This window comes from Cupressus sempervirens, chromosome 7, assembly GCF_028749045.1.
Source record: "Cupressus sempervirens isolate cs-2001-9-10 chromosome 7, ASM2874904v1, whole genome shotgun sequence".
Classification (NCBI taxonomy): domain Eukaryota; kingdom Viridiplantae; phylum Streptophyta; class Pinopsida; order Cupressales; family Cupressaceae; genus Cupressus; species Cupressus sempervirens.
Genome location: NC_143124.1, coordinates 286339360 through 286356503, shown reverse-complemented (window position 1 = coordinate 286356503; position 17144 = coordinate 286339360). Strand labels below are relative to the sequence as shown.

Genomic DNA, 17144 nt, shown 5'->3' with positions numbered 1-17144 from the left:
AATAAATCAATTGATAAGAGTCATTTTGAAGTTGTTTATGGTTTGCATCCTAGAGGTATATTTGAGTTGAGGGAGTTGAAGGATGTTACACATGGTAGTGGTTATGCTAAGGAATTTTCCCACTACACGAGGGAAGTCCATGAAAGTGTAAGGAGGGCTCTCAGTGAAAATGCTAACAAACTTAAACAAAAGGTGGATGCATCAAAAAGAAATGTTCATATTCAAATATGGGATCTTGTGATGGTACATTTGAGCACAACAAGGTTGAAAAAGGTCTTACCAAACAAGCTATAGATGAGAAGATTGGGTCCTTGAGAAATACTAGCAAAGTATGGTAACAATGCTTATAAAGTTGAGTTACCTGAAGGCATAGGGTTATAACCAGTCTTCAATGTTGTAGATTTGATTTCATACAAAGGACCTATTCAAGATGTTGATTAGAACCTTCAAGAGATTACACAAGATATAGCAAACCTAAATTTAACTCCTCCACCTCTAATAGTAGCTAAGATCCTACATTCAAGGGTCTACAAGAAGATTAGGAAGAAAGACTACATGGAACATCTGATCAAATGGCTTGGCAAGGATGATATTGATGCTAATTGGATCCAAGAGGTATACTTTAAGAGGTTGGGCATTACCTTCAACTTGATCAATCCAAGGATGGATTAACTTCTTTTTGTTTAGGGGAGTATGGTGCAAGAGCACCTAGTCGAAGCTCCTTGTTTTGATTTATAGTTTTGATTTTGGCATGTACTAACTCTAGCCAAGTTAGGAGTGTGAGTTGTACCTTTCAAAGTCATGTTTTTTTGCTCCTAGGTGGATTGTGCTTGGTTTAATCTAGTCTAGATGTTTTAGTTTCTTTGTTGTTTAGGGTTTTTAAGAGCAAACCTAGGGGTCAAATATCCTAGAGGTCCTTGGTAAGGATGGGATTTGATCTAAATATGTCCTCTAAGATTATTTTACACCTTTGTACATGGTTTAGAAGTCACATGTTTTCATTTGGGGAAATATTGCATAAGTTGTCAAAAATGTTGCAATGTTGTCAACTGCACCTAGGAGGGAAAAAATGTCAACTTGCACTAAAAATGGTGGCTTGAAGGTTCAAACATACTCAAACATCATTAAGGAAACAAGTAAAGGTTATGTGGTAAGTTCCAAGTCTTAAAATGCAAAAATGCTTTAAAATGCAAAATGTTGATTATGACAACATTGCATTTTCCAATATTGTCATGATAGTATTATGACAACTTTACATTTCGTCACCCTAAAAAAACTTGGGTCTAAAAAAGAGTTAAGGTCCATAGGGGAAAAGTATTTAAAAATCTCCAAATGATAGTACAAGGGTTGGAGATTTTAAGAGAAAATTTTAGTCATTGAAAACCATAAATTTTGCCCCAATTTTACATGTTTTAGATTGCATGTCCATAATAACAGATTGAAGCTTGATTTTTTGCATTATATTATTGAATTTTTTGCTTATATAGTTCTCTTTTATTCAAGTTACTAGTTTGTAGGGTTTCATTTGAGTGTATTTTGAAAATCTTTTGTGAATACTCTATTTGTTGGTCTAGTTGTGACTGTCTTTTACAAACATGTCTCCCCCAATAGTTCCTACTGTGGATTCATCATGGCCCTAAGGGGAATGGAGTTGGAGCTAGTGTACATTATGTATATAGCTTCTTGGGCCCTGGAAATTTGGTTAGCCATTTTTAATGTGATACCCTAGACAAGTCACAGTCACTTGGTTAGACAATCATGATGTTTTCAAGAAGCTTTTGGAGGTTTGAATATGTTAGATAGTTCAAATGAAGAGTTTCAAAAGGAGGAGGGGTGAGTGATGGTTCTAGATGCAAGAGGAGAAAGTTTCAAAAAAAATTTTACTAAGTCTTTAAATAGACCCTAGTCGATGTTGTCATTACTAATTTGAAACCCTTGATTATAGGCACAAAAGTTGCTTTTAGGTGCACAGAGAGTTTGAGGACATGAGACATACAAAATCCTTTAGGTTTCCTAAAAGATACTCGAATTCATGATGTGTTTATCACCTTGTTCAGAGAAATTTGGCGTTATAGTCCAAAAACCCAATTAGGAGGGCTAATTCAATTAGGCATGTTTTTAACAGTTTTTGGGTAGATGTATAGAGCTTGGGGAAAACTTGTGGGATTTGTGTCTAGAAGCCTAGGTGAAGTCTAAAACCTCATGTGTGAGCCACCCACTCCATGTAGTCAAAGAAATGCTCAAGAAAACCTACTAAATAAAGTTGGTAAGTTAGGTTGAAGAGATGTGGTGAATACAAGAAGCAAAATCCTTGGCGTATCTAGATAGTGAAGAGTTGGGAGATAGGAAAGAGATCCTCTAGATGTTAGGGCATCCAAGTGGACCCTATTAGGCTAGGAGAAAGCCTAAATAAGTACTAGAGAAATAAAGTTGGTGTATCTAGATAGGAAGAAATGCTCAAGAAAACCTATGAAATAAAGTTGGTAAGTTAGGTTGAAGAGACATTTGGTGAATGCAAGAAGCAAAATCCTTGGTGTATCTAGATAGTGAAGAGTTGGGGGATAGGAAAGAGATCCTCTAGATGTTAGGGCATCCAAGTGGACCTCATTAGGCTAGTAGAAAGCCTAAATAAGTACTAGAGAAGAGTAGGACTAAGTAAGAAAACTATTTAGTGTTACATCACAAATGCTCCCTTAGCTAGCCAGTCAAACCTTATCTTGCTCAACTTTCCCTTATTGATTTTTTGCCCTTTCCTCTACAACCACCCTTGTGGTGCTTATATATTACTGAGCTCCACAAAACCACCAAGTGGTATTACATAAGTTATCATGTGTTATCTAACCCATTGAACCCACATTTAATATTTGGGCATTTAATTTATTTTTCCCCAATAATAAATAATGACATCAAATATTGTCACAATGTTACACTACAACTCATTAAAGATATCTCATGGAAATCTCTCCATGTTGCACATCCATCTAGATGCTCCTAGGTGAAACATTACATAATAAATTAAAATAGTACAATATAACAATATTGTGTAGTGTGTACAACACCCATTATCTTAATGCATCATGTTTGGAAGGCTATTACAAAAGCGTAAAATATCACATATGAAAGTTAAGAGCATTACAATGGATGCTATCCCTCATGATTTGTCCGACTAATATGAAATAAAAAGAGAGTGTGTTTTTGTCTATGATTACCTTTCCTAGTAAGGTTTATGTTCCTTATAGTAAATAAAATAAATAAAATAAAAAGTAGGATCAAACGGTCTAGTAGGTTTGTGTACCTGGTAGTCAATCATTTTCACCCATCAACATATTTTACATACATGTGTATGTATGTGTGTGTACACCCATGGAGCAACTCCTTTGTATCACCATGGCATGTAGTCAATCATTCTCACCCATCAACATCTTTTACATCCATATGTGTGTATGTGTGTGTACACCCATGGAGCAACTCTTTGGTATCACTGTGGAATGTAAATATGGGTATTTTCTTTGTGGGTGCATAAGACTCACTTATCCATACAAATGTAGAGAGAGAGAGAGAGAGAGAGAGAGAGAGAGAGAGAGAGAGAGAGAGAGAGAGAGAGAGAGAGAGAGAGTGTGTGTGTGTGTGTGTGTGTGTGTGTGTGTGTGTGCATGTGTGTGTGTGTGTAAGCCTCCTTTATCTATAGAATTTTTTGTGTGTGTGTGCATGTGTACGTGTGTGTGCATGTGTGTGCATGCATATGTGTGGGTGGGTGGGTGGGTGGGTGTGTGTGTGTGCGTGCGTGTGTGTGTGTGTGTCTATGTGTGTGTGTGTGCATGTGTGTGTCTATGTGCATGCGCACGTGTAAAAATGTATTTCCATAGGATGGACAAGGGTCACTTATACCTATTATGGAATTGCATATTGCAATGAAAAAGTAAAAATGCATGAAAAGTAACTATAGTACACATAAGACATATGTATGCTCCCATCCTTATGATGACTATGTATCCTTAGACATCATAAGGAATATAATCAAGGATAAATTTTACTAGAGACAAAGAGATTTCCTTTAAGAAATAATGTTCCAAAAACTTAGCAAAGAGCATTGGCTCTTTTAAGCTAAGAAAATATATAATTATGAAAGGATACAACACCTATGAGAAGAGACCTTTGATAGGAATAGATCTTGTTGACAAGATATCTAACTAGAAGAGAAGTATCTAAACAAAAATAAAAATTTCAAAGAATGGGATAGAAAAGACTGCACATATTAAGCCTCGTGTGTCTTGGTGGAATAGGGATCCTTTGGATGACGAATAACATTTGTTGAACCAAAAAGTAAGGGTATATGTTTATAATGGACAACAAGATGTATCATAGAATAATGCAACACCATAGATGGAGAGAAGACAAGATACATCATAGGATATACAATTCCAAAAAACATAACCTATAAATGATAGAAAAGATATGAAGAAAATGGTAGGAAAAGATTGATATCATACATGATTGTTCAAATAATAGACACTCAAATCATGTGGAAATAATTTTCTAGGTAGGGACAATTGTGCCTTGCATGAAACAAAGCATTACATACCCAAAAATAATAATGTATCATAAATAAGTGCAAAGATATAGAAAAGTGGAAAGGGGGGTGGAAGGATGCCATGATATACTCACTTAGTAGTCACAAAGGGAACAACAAAGACATAACGTATCCTTGAAAGAAAAGAGAAAGAAAATCCAATATATACCCTAAATAAGAGATCTTTTATAATAAAGATGCAATTACAACACGAGGTTGCACTTGAGATGTTAATCCTTACATAACACAATAAACTCATGCAAGAAAAAACATCACAATATAAAAGAATGCAAGTTCATAGGGGTATTGGCTTAAATAAGAGAAAGAGAGAAGGATACATTATGCCTCCCTAAGTGGTTTCGATTTATAGTAGATGTTTATTTCAATTAAACATAAGATTGCACTCAGGATGTTAATCCTTATATAATACAATAAATGTATGCAAGAAAATGTGTCCCCAAATAAAAGGAAAATAACTCAACAAACTGAGAAAATGGACCTTGTGATATAGATATAAAAAGTAAACAAGGTCCCTTTCCCCCCAAGTGATGAGACAAGGGGCATGACTATTATGTGAGAAACATAATAGGGATGTAGATGTATTAAGTAGAAAAATCATGAGAAACATATCATTCATCATTATAATTAATTTAAAATATACCATAAGAAATTAATTCCTTATAATATGGAGGAGTCAATATCCATTCAATATAAATGGAAGAATTTTGTTGTAAAGAGAACCATTCAATATCCATACACTCATTAAATAAAGGTGTTTGGTTTTCAAATCCAAGAATGTTGGTTTTGTTATAGAATGTCATTTTAAAATATAAGGTTATGCAATAATCCAAGGATTTAATAGGATACCCATATGAGATGGAATACGGTCAAATGTGATTAGGATCCTTATGTTCTAAGATTAAATTTGTAAGAACAAGCTCATTATGATCATTTTTTTCAACAAGACCTAATTGGATTTGAGATGTGTCTCGAAGGGAAAAAGAAGAAGAAATAAGGATGTGATCTTCCACTTCTAAGGCACTCATAGGAGAAGGAACAAAAGTAACTCATTATGGCCTCATATATAAAAGGAATATCAATGCAATGTATAGGAAGATGTTGATCATTAGGAGTAATAATCATGTTATCATCCAATTCTATAATTTTTTCTTCATGAGGAAGGAAGTAGTCCATATTCTTATCCAAGGGTTTACCAATGTTAGGAACAGCATGACTCAATAAAGGTTGATCAACATCATCTTTGAAAAGCTTCCCCTTTGGAGGTGGATGAGAATCAATGAAAGGAAAAACAAAAGTGTCATGATATGCATGAAATTGAACATCTTGGAGATTGATAAGAAAAATTGTAATTGAACCAAAAAATAAGATTAAAACTTTATTGAAGAAACAAGCAATGACTAGGAATGTAAATGTTTTTATGTGTTTATACTATTTTAAAATGACATACAATCTAAGAATGTAGGATGTCATTTTTTTATATTTTCATAATTCAAATATGTGGAATTAAATCTATATGAAAATAATGTAAAGAAAATCTAAATACTGAGAGCATATAAAGTAGATCTATATGCCTAGACAAGCAATCTAACACTACAATCAAAAGGGGAAATCTGTCAGGTTCACCAAAACTCTTAGGGAGAAATAGAATCAATAAATTTAACAATCTAAACTTGATGAGATGAATTCATTAGTTAGATATATTCACCTTAATACATTCAATACAACAGAAATAGGGGATTCCAAATGTAACTCTCAATGTAACTCAGGTTATATTAGCAAAACCCAAATAGGATGAAGGGATTTCAATACTCAAACCAAATTATACTAATAAATTACACAAGTAAGTCCTCTTTCATGCAATGTTGTTCAATTTTAGATGTGCAATGTGAACATAAATTGAATCAATTGATTAAATGACAAAGATGAATTAGATCCAAGATAAATTTGTGTAAAATCAATTCAATCAAAGAAAACAATTGGATCTATGCTATGAGATGACAATAAGGGAGAAAAAAAACCTCAAAATGTGCAAGGGAAAGCACGTTTTTCTTCAAAAAATTGTGAATCTTCAACTACTATAAAATATCTAACTATGCATCTGTGATCAAAATAGAAAAGCCTAAAAATCTCAAATCTCTAGGTATAGGTCAATTTGGCTGATGTGTACTGGTAGGTTTATGACATGACAAACATGTTCCTAGAGTAGAGAAACAAAGTCAACCCATATTTTTCCTAAAGCCCTCAGTTGATAGTTTTTATTTTCAAATTATCAATTCTAATAACTAGTTACTGCACACAAGGAAAATGGACTTTATTTTTTGGAGGAGGGATTTCCTTGGTCAAGCCCTAGATTGAGAAATCAACCTTGAAATTTGGATGTAGATAATAATAAAGGAAATTCTTTCATGTAGTAGAACTAAATCTAATAATGAGAAATATGATTACCTTTATATATGCAATAAAATTTCGTATGAGTCCTAGCTCAAAGAAACTAAAAGGAAACCATGGAAGTCAAAACCTCATGAATGGAAATGTTTGTGAGATGCCTTGATAAAGAATAGAAAAACTTGAATGAAATAATGCAACATAAAAGCCAAACTCCACCACCACTTGAAGAAAGAAGCTTGATACAAGAAGGAATGCTAGATCTTATGTTCTTGAAGAATGATTTCTTGTTGTCTCGTGTATGCTTGTATGCTTTCTATTGATTTATTGTCTATAGTTTCTTGATGAAAATGATATTCCCAAGCCTCCTTATATAGTAGTTTTTAGGATAAAAATAAAGCAAGTCAATCAGGAAAAAGAATGAAATAATTTAAACACTTGAGACACATTGAGCCCCAAAACTAAAATCCCTCTAGGTATAGTTTGACCTAATTTACCTAAATCATTATAGGTTGACTGGGTCAACCTATACTTGAGGGTGTCCCAAAGAAAGGCATGAGGTCTTGCAAAAAGTGCAAAAATATTTGGGAAATATTGAAAGTGCTTGAAGATATGACCAAAAAGGTGATAAGATAGCACCTAAAGGGTCATGTATAGAAATGAGAGATGACCTAAAATTTTGAGCAAGATTCAAAGAAGAGAAAGGGACAAAAGTTAATGTCTTCAAATGAAGTTCTATCATTTTAAGATAGTACACATTGTATGATATTTTGTGGATAAATTTTGTTTCATACCTTTTATACTTAAAAGGAAATTTATTAACTAAATTACAAAAAGAGGAAGCCCTTTTTTTGCACAAGAAACATTTCATACATAAAGACCCACACGCGCGTGCGCGCGCACACACACACACACATATGTATATGTATGTATATGTATTTATAAATATATACACATATACATATATTTGTATATCACTACATGTGTGTGTGTGTATATGTATATGTATATGTATATGTATATGTATATGTATATGTATATGTATATGTATATGTATATGTATATGTATATGTATATGTATATGTATATGTATGTACATAGATATGCATATATATGTATATAGATATATAAGTGTGTGTAGATAGACATATATGTGTGTGTGTATAAATACATATATATAGATATATGTATCTATATAGACATATATACATAGTTATATATGTATATATGTACATTGTAATTTACAATTATAAATTTTCTTTTATTTTCTTCAAAGAAAGTATTACCAAAAATATTTATATTTTCATACCACAAAAGAGTAAATATAGGAAATAGTAGAAATAAGTAAGGTTCAATTTATTAATTTAGGTGTTGTCATTCCATAATTGGTACCCTTGTTGATCCCTCTATTAGTAGCAAAGATCCCTCCTCTTGTGGGTTATCACTATCTGATGAATTGATGTGCTATTGGTAAACCATCCTAGCTTAGAATTAATCAACCCACCTATTGAGCAGTCATTTTGCATGATGATAATGGGAAAAAATCTTGCAAATTTCTCTCTTGAAAAATTGATCAAATAAGCAACTCCAAGGTTTTGGATAGTTGATTTTCAACCTGTTGGGTAGCTTGATTGAGGATAAATGTGTTTATTCACAAGTAGGCTTTTGTCAGTATCTTTAAAGTCTACAGAACTTGGAAAATGTGACCACAAACTAATCTATTTTTGTATTTTTAAAATGTTATGATGAATGTAAATCTCTAGCTATGAACCTATATGAATTCCTATTCTAATCAAGTGTTTCAAAAGAAAACTTCTAATATAGGATAACAAGAAATTAAAGAAAATTGTTAAAAATTAAATTCCTAAATGGACATAAGTCATTGTAACAATGTATCTACAAATTAAAGGACCAATGAAATTGTTGAAGGAACTAATGAAAATTATATGATGTTTCATGATTCATCAAATCATGCAACCACAAAAAGTGTGCACACACGAAACAAATTGCTATATAACAACTAGACATTGATCCTTTCTCCAATTCATCACAATAGAGGAATTATGCTACTAAGTATGACAAATATCAAAAACTAAATGATCACACAAGCATTAAAACACAATAAGACTATTGGCTCCATCATTATTCATGAACATTAAATTCATAAGGAAAATGTGCATTCCATAAAGAAACACTACACTCAGAATGAGAACACCAATTGCATACTTCATTGCATCAAAATATTGACCTTGAATACATATTACATCTCTGTATTTATAGGAAACCTTATTCTTCATACAAATTTTGGATCTCGGGATTTTCCCTTGTAAAAATTATGCTAAAAACACTATTTTATGAAAATTGTGTACAAACATACTCCTAAATAGGTGCTAAGTAGGCATACACTCTTTATTTTATTAATTACATGGTGCATGAGCCTTTATAATTACTTTAAACTAACATAGAAGAAGGAGAAAAGAAGAAAGAAGACTCTAGATGGAACTCGAGCTTTCAGAGCTTCTAAAAATCAGAACTCAAACTTATCCATATGTTTCTACTAATTAGACAGTCATCAAAAGTGAAAAAATGCATGTTTGGTGTATGAGCCCCAAAACTAGAACTGGCAGTTAATTGTTAGTACAACTGGAAGTGTTAAGAAATCATTGCACCTACACACCTTAGGAAGTTGTGCACCTGCACACCTTTGGAGACAAAAATTATTCCTCCACCAAAACTTCAAAATACAGATCTGTGCACCTTTGGAGGTCTCAAGATCAAAATTGGTAGGATTTCCCTATGTCCAAAATCTTAGTCTCCAACATTTGGTCTTGTTGATTTTCTACTAAAATGATGTTTGGATGGGTCACTTTGAATTTTTGTATGCCAAGGTGATCTCTTGGGGATTTGATAAATATAAAGCTTGATATTTATCCCTTACTTCCTTGTGAAAATTGTGAACTTCCTATCATAGTTCTGCAAAATCATCCTATTTGGAATCTAGCTTCTTCAATGTCTCCTTGACCTTAAATATTTGTTGATCATCATCCTTAGAGGATATTGCTTCAAAAGATGCTTGTAATTAATGTACAATTGTTTGTATTGAACATAAGTGTGTTCTAGATTCATTGTCAAAAATCTCCAAGCTAGTCACTCTATAATATTTATCTACTTCCAAAAATTGGGCATGGTTCCTACCATCTATCTCTTGGATATCTTCATATAAAGATAAGATGACCTTATCATTGGCTTGTATCTTCTCACTCCAATCATCAATATTTTCCAATTATATACCACTTAGGGACTAATGGGGAAGCTTCAAACTGAATGGGAGGCTCTTCAGGCTATGCTTCTTCTACTTTCCCTTGGACTACTCCTCCCTGTGGATGTGCACCACGTTGCTTTCATGGATATGCATAGTCTAAGGTATGACAAGGACCTTTTCCCTATTGGTACAGACAGAACACAAAATAAGCCAAGGACATAGGTGATTTCTTGATATTCATCTACTTAGGGAAGGTGGAATATGATCTCTATATTGTCTAGTCAGATATCCAAGACAATTTCTATAGTCATGCTCTTGATCACCTTCTCGTCAAGAACATAGTGCTTCATCAAAGTCATGATTAACTCTAATGATTGTACTGATACTAGGTGTAATGTTGTGCTTACCAATCCACTCTAAATGAGGGAAGAGACCATCTCCAATCTCTTACGGGGCTTGTTGCAAGTGTAAGGAATTCATTCTAGTCTATATGCCCAAGATTTGTGGCTCTGACTTCATAGTGCAGATCTATAAATCTTAACTTCTAGGGTGCTCCTTGGAATTTGAAAGTTATCAGTTTAGATGTGATCTTTAATGTTGTGGAAGATGAGGAATCCATGATAACCTATAGAAAAGGACAAACATCGATATATTTATTGTTTGGAAGCCCAAAAGATACTAGGAGTTGTGTTCTTTAGCATTTGGAAAACATGGTCTATGAAAGGGGGGTCTTTGTAGGTCATGCACTTCTGGAAGTGTGTAGGGTGCATGGGTGCACACAAGGTCTATACATTCTTGCTTTGTTACTATGGAGATGCAGACATTTGAGGGTGAGATGGTGCACACCTTAGAGGCAGGTGGAGAACAATGAGAAAACACAAGGGGGTCCACCCCCATTAATAGGCCCCAAGTTTGCACATGTTAGAGGGGTTTGCACCTTACCAAGGTGTGCAAGTGTGCAAGGTGTGCAGCTTGGTACTTGGTAGAAAATGGGGATATGATAGAATTGTACGTCTTGCGCAATTGCATAGGCACACTTTGCCCTTAATGCTCAAAATTTTCTCTTCTGCTCTCCAAACTCTGAATGATGCTTGCTTTCCCAACTCATAAACCTATACCATAGTATTCATGCTCCCCAAGGTGCCTTAGAAGATACCCTATTCTAAAGAGTGAGAACCCTGGACTCAAAAGAAAAAAAGGGGGGCCCCCATTTTTTACTTCAAAAATAGAGCGTGCGTTGCGAAGCCACAACACTACCCTTGATCAATATCAACTTTAGCACTCCATTAAGCCATTTTAGGAAGCCAAGTTCATGACTTGCATGGTTTGTATGAGAACCAATTAGCATGGTGCTAAAGTTAGAGACAAATGGGATCTACAGAACAATCACATCCCTTAGTAAGTAAGCATTCAAATAAATGACTAGAGGTGTGTCAATTCCATACCAAGCTACCTCTAGAACTTGATTGATACCATGAATATAATCATTTCCAAAAATCTTATAAGTCAATTTTATAATCATCTCCTTTAACTCACCCAAATCAAGAATGTATTTAAATTATTTAATTATAATTATTCCTATCTTTAACAATTAATATCATACATTGTGAAATACAATTTTAAAATTCAATTATTTTTTAACCATTACTATATCTACTTTAGAACTTAAGATAGTATAAGTCAAAGTATGTCTTCACTATAGTTCTAAACCCTTAAAATGTATGTGTGTGCTTTTAGAGTCTTCTTAAAACTAGTTAGTGTGATATCTAGATGAATAATGTATCATTTTATTTAATCAATATTATGTAGACATATAGTATGAAAATTTTATTTTTAAAAAAAATAAATTTAATTATTTAAATCATTCTTCAAACAACAGAGTAAATCATTTAAATGTTGAATATAACTAATATATTTAATTAAATTGATAGTCATTATAATGCATTATGTATACATATTATTTGCAGTAAATTTTTATTAAAATAAAATTATATTAAAAAAATTAAAGAAAAAACTAAATAAAATTTTTAATGATGAATGGTAATGTACATAGTATTTGCATTATGTTATTAGCAAAGATTACTTCTTAATAAATATCATCATCTAAAAGAGAAATGAGCATTATATAAATTTGCATTTTTTAAAAATATAAGGCATCATACAATTTATAGCACAATATTCAAGATTGAAGTTTTATTCGACATTCATTATAATATTTTGCATGTTGTAACATTTGAGAAAGTTTCAATCAATTTTCAATAACTTGTCCAAAATACATATATCTATTTGTGGTATTACACATACCCATCATCTCATCCAAATGCATGCTATCTTTATTTATTTGCAACTTCATTATCGAGGTCCAAATTATTGTATGTAAGCTAATATTTTTCATATCTTTGATCTCATTCATTCCACAATCATATAATTTTTCATGCATGATATTTTTTGAAAGTCTAATTTTATTAATATTCAAAATTCCTAGAAATATCATTTATGAATTTATTTTAATAACCTAATTGAAAAAGTAAACTCAACCATATAAAGTGATTTAATATGAAACTAAAACTAAAGTAAATCACACAAACATAAAATTTTGATAGACTATATCATCCTTATATAAAATATAAATTCTAAAATTTATTTTTAAAATAATACTAATTATAGTCACTAATAGTTACATATTTGAAATTCTCAAAAGGACATGATATAGATTATATTTTTCTCATGCAGTAATTTCCATATGTACATTTTTTATCTATTTTAAATCTTTCGTATTGGTTACTAATTTTTCTTTTGATAATAGGAAATTGATAGGTGCAAGGTATTATTTGAAAGGATATGAAGCTAGTTATGGCCCCTTGAATGTGACAAGCACCCCTGACTATCGATCACCTCGAGACAATAGTGGGCATGGTACACATACATCTTCTATTGCAGTAGGACGAGAGGTAAGAAATGCATCTTCATTGGGAGAATATGCTTCTGGAAAAGCTGTAGGAGGAGCTCCGATGGCTAGGCTAGCAATGTACAAAGTATGTTGGCCAATCCTAGGAGATAATCCATTTAGTGAATCTACTTGTACTGATGCAGACATGTTGGCAGCAATTGATGACGCACTATATGATGGTGTTCATGTCTTGAGTATATCAATTGGGGGTAATGTTCCACTAGAGGGATACATAGATGATGCCATTACACTTGGAAGTTTGCATGCTATGAAGCTAGGGATCATTGTGGTTTGTAGTGTTGGTAATGATGGTCCTTCTCCTTCTACTGCATCAAATCTTGCTCCATGGATCATCACAGTGGGTGCTAGTAGTGTTGATCGTTCTTTCCCATCACATATATTTCTTGGAGATGGTACCAAATTAATTGTATGTATCATTCTTATCTCTTTTGAAAATAATTTATTTGTATGTTTTCTTTTCTCATAAATGTTTTAATTTTTCATTAAGAGTATTTAAAAGTTTTTTTACAGCATATCTAAGAAGATTATTTTAAAAGAAGACAAGGTATACGTTGAAGGTGAAATTTCTAATTGAAATAGTGAAATAAAAACATATGATTATTTTGATACCAATATAATAAATTATTATTTCTCAAAAAGTGTTTCATAATTATTATATGACTATAATAATTTTAAATTTGATTTATCTACTTTAAGAGTAAGTCTATAAGATGATATATTTTCCATCATTAGAATATTGCAAGGTGTGATTCCATTTGTAAAAATATATGAGCTAAAATTGGTTACATATATCTTTATGTTACAGATGATAGTGAACTCTAATGACCTAAGATGATCTAAAATGACAAATATAGTCTTTCAAGAGAATATGTTTTCTTCATTGTGGATGAGATAATGATGCAACGATCAATATTGGATAAATGATACTACAGCCACGATTTAATGTCCATTTGTGACCTCGCTTGCACATAGACAACATTGAGAGATGAGACAAATCAAGATTATGAAAATTATCTTAATATTTTTCATAGATAAATAAATAGGACATCATATTTGTATGAGTGGTTTGTATAAATATTATGAAAGGCCTATCTAAACTTAAATTTGTGAATATGATGAAATATGACCTGGCTAGGTGAAACACTTAATATATGAGATAAGACCTTGCTAGGTAAAATGTCCTATTCACAAAAAACCCCCCTTAAAGTGAAACTTAGGGAGAGTAAAACAAATGCAAAAAATGGATCATAACTTTTAGGTAGCATTAGATTTCTTCAAAAAGATAATCTTATTATGAATGAAGTAATGGGGACAGAGCATATGAGAACAACCCCCCTCCCATCCCACCCAACAAAAAAGTACAATAAAATAAACATAAGTGGTTAAAGATCTGACAAATGAAGGAATCTTCTACACCTCCTAAGAACTACATTAGTCCCAAATATATAATAGATATCCTTACATAGATATAAATTGAGACTATAGATTCCCCTACTAATTAATAATTAAATTGTATTAAAAGGTGAATTCTTGAATGAAAAGAGAATCCAATACATACAATAGGCATTCCTCCTCTTTGGAAGGAATAATTCCAATAGTGAATGTAGAATGAACTTCACCACCAAGAAGAGAGATGAGGTAACCATCTCATAAGGGATATAAAATAGATCGTGTGTCTCCATGTGCTGATGTCAATATATGTCACTATTAATTCAAGTGTTCCAAGCCGCATTAAAGAGGATGAAGTTTCAAAATTGGTTGAAATGGATGTAGAATGAGATCCAAACACAATTATTATCTATGACAAAAAAAAATTGTTATGGTTTCTATCCTTAGTATGTACCATGAATGTGTCCTACAAATTTGTAATGTGGGACTCATGGAAACTATAATGGGTAAAAAGGAATACACCATGATGTAATGGAATAAATCCCATTTACTCACACACAAGAATAGGAGGAATACCAAGATTCCTCCACAAGGGAGATCTCATTACTACAAAGGGAAGTACCAATGTGTGATCTTCTCAATATGAAAGTCTCTTGGATTTTGTTCATCCTTTCCCTAAGAGAAGGAATTGTAAGTTATTGAAAGTGGACTAATAGAAATGGAAGTAATGTAAAAACATGTATGATAACTAATAAAATGAAAGATTAGGTCAAATACAATCAAAGTAAGTGGTATAAAATAAAGAATGAATAATCAAACTCACCTTTAGACCTTATCACTTGCCATAACTCACTTCTAGGACTACAAAGGCTCACTATTTGTCCTTCTGAGGGTTCTCATTAGACCTCACTCAAGGAGAAGTTTCTAACACAACACTCCTTCCAAAGGTTCCCACTATCAATCCACTTCCCAATCTGCATTCACTCCAAGTCACCACTTCAATACACCACATCTACACTAGCTTCTCCAAGGACTTTAGCCTTAGTATGGTAGGTTATAGGGATCCCATCTAGGTTCATTTGAAAAATCTTGATACCTTCTAGATTATAACTTGCCATGTTTTCTTATCAATATCCTCAAAAACCCTTGTTTAGGGCTAGTAGCCCTTGAGCCTCAATTAGGCCTCCTTATAGATCTTTTCTCAATTAACTCAAAAATTTCCTTAACAAGGACCCAAACCAATCAATGTTCCTAATACCCTTTTTAGAGTACTTAATAATTTCTAGGTCTTGGACCCTCAAAGTGCCAGTACAGTGCCTTCCTAGAAATGTGCCTAGCTATAAGGGTTTCAAGTTTACCCTTGTTGTCTGGTTTTCATAGCCCCAAGAGGTGTTCAAATGACCTCCAAATTCCCCCGAGTCCTAAGAATAGGGTATTCTATCAATGCATTACACATTCCAATTCTTATTGGCACAAACCAATCAGATTCCTCCTTCATTTGAACTCTGTAAGCATCAATTCTCCTAATCAAGCACACTAGGTCTCGCCTAGGGCTTGATGGTAAAAAATAGCAAACCATGACAAAATGACTCCAAAACACATATTTACAATGTATGTACAATGATCTGGCTAATTCCAAAGGGTCATGATGGTTCACCCAATGTAACTCAGTCTAGAGCCATTTTTGCACAACCTACTCTAACAAAACCAATGAATAGGCTTATGAGAAATGAATTTCTTTCTCCTATCAAAACAAGTCTTGGAATTCTCAAATCTTGCACTAAGTTAACTATCAGTAGACACTTCTTAAACATGCAACAAAGTTTCTTTAATCAATCCACTGAAATAGAGATGATCAAGTTGCAAGATGACTATGATAAAATTGCTCAAGCAAATTGCTTCATTCAGTCTCCAAATTTCATACAATGGCATTCCAACTCCAAAATCTAGTCTGAAATGACCTTACCAAGCGTAGGTGCACATCTGTCAACTGCCTAAATTGATCCATAACTAAATCTTCAATTGTTGCTCCAATATTGTCATTTCTTGTCATGACAACTTTGCAAAGTTGCAAAATTGTCATGACAACTTTTGTAACTTTTGCATTTTGAGCACTATATCACTCCCTATTACCTCCAGTGGACCCACTTAGGTCTCTATAGAATATCTAAACACATTTTACACATTTTTACCCATTGTGAAATCACAGCCAACATTTGACCCAGTTTGACCAAACTAGGCAACTTTTGCTAATACATGACAACATTTTTCCAATAACTTATTGCCAACACCTAGAATGACTCACTAAGAACTCAAAGACACTCTAGGGTCTTTATTTTATTCCTTTTTTCTTTAGTAGTTAGGCTAAGACCACTTACAAGCCAAAAAGGATGAGGGTTTAGCCAAACCCTAGGTGCTCCTACACGATTAGGGCTAGTACAAGATGTCACTTTAGATTTGGAAATTGACTACCAAATAGTAGATAATAGAGTTGGATCTTTGATCGGAATGGATGAATCTACAAATGAAAAAAATCTTAGAACTCC

The 17144-nt window shown here is 32.9% G+C and overlaps 1 protein-coding gene across 2 annotated transcripts in view; it reads left to right on the top strand.

Moving 5' to 3' along the window:
- The window catches only part of LOC149546545 (subtilisin-like protease SBT5.6), a 152564-nt gene that overhangs the window by 74617 nt on the left and 60803 nt on the right, over positions 1-17144 (top strand). For both annotated transcript variants that reach the window (XM_089791252.1, XM_089791251.1), the window contains exon 6: positions 13045-13615. In XM_089791252.1, coding sequence (XP_089647378.1) covers positions 13045-13615 — 571 coding nt within the window. The remainder of the gene's footprint in view (positions 1-13044; positions 13616-17144) is intronic.